General features: G+C 44.9%; 1 protein-coding gene across 1 annotated transcript in view; it reads right to left on the bottom strand.

Moving 5' to 3' along the window:
- Positions 1–7,500, bottom strand: part of ilf3a (interleukin enhancer binding factor 3a) — a 14,033-nt gene that overhangs the window by 4,481 nt on the left and 2,052 nt on the right. Inside the window, exons 5-11 of the mRNA XM_046848328.1 lie at positions 5,898–5,974; positions 4,944–5,039; positions 4,731–4,842; positions 4,466–4,563; positions 2,705–2,804; positions 2,388–2,480; positions 1–20 (exon numbers count right to left, since the gene is read on the bottom strand). The exon at positions 1–20 is cut by the window's left edge and continues 171 nt beyond it. Coding sequence (XP_046704284.1) covers positions 1–20; positions 2,388–2,480; positions 2,705–2,804; positions 4,466–4,563; positions 4,731–4,842; positions 4,944–5,039; positions 5,898–5,974 — 596 coding nt within the window. The remainder of the gene's footprint in view (positions 21–2,387; positions 2,481–2,704; positions 2,805–4,465; positions 4,564–4,730; positions 4,843–4,943; positions 5,040–5,897; positions 5,975–7,500) is intronic.

Below are 7,500 nucleotides of genomic sequence, written 5' to 3' on the forward strand. Positions count from 1 at the left end.
ACTGGGCTCAATTACAATCTCTGTAAACACAAAAACACACATACACACACACACACACTTAATTCAATGCTGTATATAATGTGATTTGATAAAAACAGTAATGGCTTTTTCCTAATTATTTTAAAAAGGCTATAAAAGAATATCTATGTTTGTTCCGCATAGGTTTATCCCGGTTTATCCCTCATGAGTGAGCCAGTGGTGACTGTGGAAAAGAAAAACTTCCTGAGATGGTATGAGGAAGAAACCTTGAGAGGAACCAGACTCAAAAAATAATCCATCCTTAACACCAAATGTCACAACGCTGTGGTGAGCTGTTTCAACCCTAGTAGGCGCTCACCACTCACACAGTGATTGAGAAGTGTTAAATTCTCTCATAAACATTTTATTTGTGAGTTCCTTGTGGTAGAACGTGTTGTGTTGCAGTGGTGTCTTGACTATATCACACACACACACACACACACACACACACACACACACACACACAATTCACTTTACATCAACAACCATGTCTTCATGTAGCTCACTGTGTGTACAGAAGCATGGTCATGCTGGAACAGTTTTCGGAAATCTGTGTTCCATGGAAGTGAAACTGTAACACTACAGCCCACAGAGATGATGGTTTAACTTTCAGAATCTTTAGATTCTTGTAAAAAGAAAACAGGCTCTAAGGCCTACAGGCTTTTCTCTGTAGTATAAACACCAGGGCTTCTATGAGATGTGTATTTATGTTCAGCCACTGCAGCCTGGAACTGTAAGTCACAGATTAAGATGTTGTGTTTCTAATCAGAAGGTGTTGAGTTAAAATCCCAGTACAGTGGAACCCCGTTGTACGAGCAACCTATAGTACGAGCAAACGGAGATACGAGCAAACTCGCTCGCAAAATTTTACCGTTTCACGAGCAAATTTCGAAGGCACGAGCAAACTCACGCTGCCGGTTCCCCGTTTTTGGCGGAGGGTTGCATCAGTCGCTTAGTTGATGACGTATCACTCGGTCACTCTCGTTGTTCAGTGCAGCAAAAACGTAACTGTGGCAGCGGGGGCGTGGCCAAGCGGCGGTTTGTGAATGGAGGGAGGGTCCGGGAGCAGATAGGCAGGGGATTGCCTCACCTGAAGTTAATGTGACCTAATGATTGTTCTCTCTTTTCAAGTGATCGGAGGGTGCATTTAAGGAGGAGAGTGTGTGTGTGTGTGTGCGTGTGTGTGTGCGTGTGTGTGTGCGTGTGTGTGTGCGTGTGCGCGCCAGAGACGTGCTGCGTGGGGCACAAAGCAGACCGACACAAAAATAAATAAATAAATAAAAGCAGCTGTGAAGCCTTTGCATCTGACCTGTTGTGGCGTTCCTTATTCCCGTATTCACACGCTCTCCCACAGTAACTTTTTTTAGTTTTATTTTTTTATTTCACTAGAAATCTTGAAAAATGTCTCCCAAGAAAATCAGTGATGGTGCTGTGAAAGCGAAAGTAAATAGAATTACCATGGAAACCGAGGAGGTTACGAGCGTGGTGCGCCTCTCACACTCGCAATCAACCACTACCACATGAGTAAGTGTTAAATTATGTTTATATTACGGTCATTTGTGGTGTATTTGTTTTTAAAAATAGGCTACAAATACTTTTTAAGTGCAGAAATAAGCGATCGAACGAGATCTCGGAACGGATTAAATCACTTTTACATTCATTCCTATGGGGAAAATCAGTTCGAACGTACGAGCAAATGGACACACGAGCAATTTTCAAGAACGAATTATGCTCGTACAACGGGGTTCCACTGTACCAACAAGCTGCTGCTTTTGAGACCCAAAGCAAGACCCTCAACTGCCCAGTGTGTAAATGAGAAAATTCTAAGTGGCTCTGGATAAGGGCTCCTGCCATAAATGTAAATTTAGCCCCTGACAGGAAACAAATAAATCAGAATCTTCTATAGTTACACCTCCTGTAAGCGATATTTTAGCCAAACTGTGCTACATGTCTATCAGCGCTGATCCGTGGCATTCTCACTAATATCAATCCAGTTCCTAAATTAAATTCCTGATCAATACATAATTTAGATTAGTACTGAGCAGATCCATGGTGGACAGCTCTCAGCTCTTTGTGGTTACGAACACTAACACACTCTCCACAGTGCCAGGAAATGAGGAAAAATCCCAACCTGTACCCTGTTATAAAGAGGACGGGAAAACTGAAGTAAGAGATGTGAAGATGGAATTTGATCATTCTGTCTGTGTGCATCTCAAATGGAGAACAGAGAAACTCCTCCAGCAGAATGAATGGAGCCACGCAGAGGTAAAAGGACTAACTAAAGTTCAAAAGTGAAAAGCCTGTCGTCATCCTGCAGGACGCAAATCATTCAATTACGATCACTGACAACAATAAAAAATCACACGTGCCTTTACGAGGAACTTTACTGCTGCTTGCCTCTTCATCTGTGGCCGACTCCAGTGGTCGTTTCATCACACACAGTCCAGGCACTGCGGTTTGGGCTTTAAAACACACACACACACACACACACACACACACACAAACACACACACACCAAGAACAATGCACAATAACATTGCCTTCTAAGCAGAATAAGATTGAAGGGTAAATTCATTCAAAATTAACACCACAAGGTCAACCTTCAGACACTATGTGGGGCAATGCCTGTGTGTGTGTGTGTGTGCGTGTGTGTGTGTGTGTGTGCGTGTGTGTGTTTGCGTCTTACAGAGGAGTGTGTCGCTGTACATGTGTCCCACTTTGGGTGACAGGCGGTTCATCCCCAACACTTTGTGGATTTGTCCAAACGCCATGAGCCGCAAAGCAAACTGAGAAATCAACAAAACATGATCATTCCTGCTAACTCACACACATACACTAACTCACACACACACACTCACACACACACATACACTAACTCACACACACACACACTCGTACACACACACTAACTCACACACTCACACACTAACTCACACACGTACACACACTAACTCACACTCACACACTAACTCACACACACACACACACACACACTAACTCACACCCACTCACACACTCGTACACACACACTAACTCACACACACACACACACACTAACTCACACACTCACACACACACTAACTCACACACTCACACACACACACACAAACTCACACACTCACACACATACACTAACTCACACACTCACACACACTAACTCACACTCACACACACACACACACTCACACACACACACACACACACTAACTCACACACTCACACACACACACACTAACTAACTAACTCACACACACACACACACACACACACACACACACACTAACTCACACATACAGACAAATTCTCTCTCACACACAAACTCACACACACACACACACACACTAACTCACTCAAACACACACACACACACACACACACACACACGTAAGCACTAATTCACACACAACACTAACTCACTTACCATAAACCTATTTATACACTAACTCACTCAAACACACACACACAACTTTCTTATACAGACAAACTCTCACACACACACACACACACACACACACACACTAACTCACACACACGTACACACACTAACTCACACACTAACTAACTAACTCACACACACACACACACACACACACACACACACAATAACTCACACACACACACACACACTAACTCACTCACTCACACAAACTTATTTATACACTAACTCACTCAAACACACACACCAACTTTCTTATACAGACACTCTCTCACACACACACACACACACACACACACACACACACACACACACACATACTAACACACTCACACTAACTTACTCATACAGACAAATTCTCTCTCACACACACACACACACAACTCACACACACACACACACTAACTCACACATACAGACAAATTCTCTCACACACACAAACTCACACACACACACACACACACACACACTAACTCACTCAAACACACACACACACACACACACACACACGTAAGCACTAATTCACACACAACACTAACTCACTTACGCAAACCTATTTATACACTAACTCACTCAAACACACACACCAACTTTCTTATACAGACAAACTCTCTCACACACACACACACTAACATACTCACACTAACTTACTCATACAGACAAACTCTCACACACACACACACACACACACACACACACACACACACACACACTCACACACACACACACACACACACACACACACACACACACACTAACTCACTCACACATACACACACTAACTCACTCACACACACTAAGTCACACAAGCACAAACTCGCTTACACACACACGAAACACACACACACCAGCCAGAGAAGGTGCGATTCTCAGTTGTGAAGGTGTGACAGCACTCGTTTCTTCAGGAGAAACTGTCCCTGCCCTGCCCTCAGCTCCTCCTGCTTTGTTTATGTTCCTGATCTCTCCTTCTAAAACAGAACAGCCCCAGTGCATGCTGGGTAAGGGTTGTACCTGTGCACTCTGGGTAATGTCCTCCCTCTGCTGGGGGGTAAGATGGAAGCTCGCATCCACACCTGCCCTCTCACATGGGTCATAAATACTGGGACCATCTGTGCGCACACACACACACACACACACACACACACACACACACACACACACACATATAGAAGTACATCACAATGTGTGTGTGTGTGTGTGTGTGTGTGTGTGTGTGTGTGTGTGAGTGAGTGAGGGAGAGAGAGAGAGAGAGAGAGAGAGAGAGAGAGTGTTTTACCCTCCAGTAGTATTCCAGATGCGACACACTCCAGCACTCGCCTCAGAGCCTCTCCTGGTCCCATCGGCCGATCACTCGTAGATATCGCTCTCTCACACAGGAGCTCCAACACCTACACACACACACACACACACACCAATTTACAACTACACAGTGCTAAACAAGGTTATTAAAGATAAATCAAAACACACACACACACACACACACACCCACCCATCCTTTGAGGGGGGTCCAGGTTGGGACTCGGGTGCACAGATCTCTCAGGATGCGGATGACAATCACACTTGAGTGCAGGTTATTAACTTTAGCCTGTAAGTCACCCACACACAAACGCACACAAAAAAAGACACACACAGCCTGCGTTATGGAGCTTACACACTTTATACACACTACACACAAAAAAAAAAAAACACACACACACACACACGTCTTTATTCATCATACTCAGTAACAAACACATCTGTTAATCTGTGTGTGTGTCTTTCTGTCTGTGTGTGTGTGTAGTCATCATTCTGTCTGCTTTTGTTTTGTTCTATTTTAAATCTAGTGAGTGGAACAGTGTTAGTGAGTGTGATTAAGAACACAGAAAGAGAGAAAGAGAAAGAAAGAGAGAGAGAGAGAGAGAGAGAGAGAGAGAGAGAGGCAGGAACTTAGGTTAAATAACTGATTATTCTCCTCTGCATGCCAACATACAGGCATTCGGAGCTGTGTGTGTGTGTGTGTGTGTGTGTGTGTGTGTGTGTTGGGGTGTTGACAGGTGTTTTTGGGCGATCGTCAAGTGTTGACTCACAGCAGCGGCGATTTTAACTTAAAATCTGCATCTCTGCTTTGTGATTTTGCTGAGATTGTGTCTGTTAATCAACATGCTCACTGACAGTGTTCCACACACTCTGATCAGCCATCATACTCTCTGTCATTATACTGCTTTAACACCTCAACAATACTCAGTGGTACATGTAGGTAACACAGCATTCCTGAAGGGAAATAAAATAAGAAAAATATGTATTTCTTTCCATCTTCACACTCTTTTAGTGTAAACTGATGTATCTGAATTGAACGTCCACATCTTTCAGTTTAAAAAACACTGTGAACATTTCAACAGTCAAATACATTATAATCAGCGTCATTTACGTTAGAGGTCATTAGATTATAAAGCGAGGTGCAAACCTGGAACCACTTGGCATGGCGCAGAGACGCGAGAGACTCCAGGCATTTGTTTGTGTCCAGAGCGCCGGGCGGAGCTTCTATCAGACCACAACACATGGCACAGTTTGACCAAGGGGCACTCAGACCACCAGGGGGTGGAGCTAACATTCTTACAGCCCATAGGGGGTGTGGTCAATTTTATATGGGCTGCTATTAGGCAGGAATTGAATGAGAACAAACACACCCTCACACACAGCACCTTCCACACAAGATGTTTAAAAACAAGGAACACTAGGACCTTTGTGATGAGGAACTTGGATAAGGGTGTGGCCTAGATGACCACACCCTCTCTCTGTGAGATGTAGGGTGAATATAGAATGATTTACATGCTGTGTGTAAGCCATTTTCAACCAGGATTATAAGACCTGCCCCCAAAGCTTAGTTGCTCCACCCCTCCAAGAGTCCAAAAGCTTCCAGTTGGTCAAAACTCCACCGCCCCTAAAAACTCACACACTTTCAAAATCACAAGTGACAACAGGTCAACAGGTATCTGATTTAAATTCCACAATTGTTCGCAGAAACAGGGTGAACGCTGCAGCAAAACCTGACGAGTGGAACGAACCAAGCAATCATTAATAATCATTAACCCAATTAATACAGTAATATGTTCATCCTGAACACACTGATTTATTTTTTTACATCATAAACCCATTCATTTCAACATTAAACCACATTAACCCTGTGTACTGCTTGGGGGTGTGGCCTGACAACATTACTCCACACACACATGCGCAAGAACACACGAGCACACACACACACACAATAATCACACACTTCCCTTGTTAGTTTTTAACCCTCCTGCCTCATCTGTTTTACCTCTACACACCAACCCACACACACAGCCACCAACCCACACACACACACACACACACACACACACACACACACACACACACACACACACACACACACACAGCCACCAACCCACACAGCCACCAACCCACACACACACACACAGCCACCAACCCACACAGACACACATACCCACCCACACCCACATACCAACCCACCCACACATCCACCCACATCCACTAACCCACCACCACACACACACACACACAGCCACACACACACCTACATGCCCACAAACCCACCCACACACACACACACCAACCCACACACACAGCCACCAACCCACACACACACACACACACACACACACACACACACACACACACACAGCCACCAACCCACACACACACACACACAGCCACCAACCCACACAGACACACACATGCCCACCCACACCCACCCACACATCCACCCACATCCACTAACCCACCACACACACACACACCAGCCCACACACACCTACATGCCCACAAACCCACACACACCAACCCACACACAGCCACCAACCCACACACACACACAAACACCTGAACACACACACACACACAGCCACCAACCCACACACACACACACACACACACACACACAGCCACCAACACACACACACACACACAGCCACCAACCCACACAGACACACACATACCCACCCACCCACCCACATCCACTAACCCACCACACACACACACACCAGCCCACACACACCTACATGCCC

This window comes from Silurus meridionalis, chromosome 1 (genome assembly GCF_014805685.1).
Source record: "Silurus meridionalis isolate SWU-2019-XX chromosome 1, ASM1480568v1, whole genome shotgun sequence".
Lineage (NCBI taxonomy): Eukaryota > Metazoa > Chordata > Actinopteri > Siluriformes > Siluridae > Silurus > Silurus meridionalis.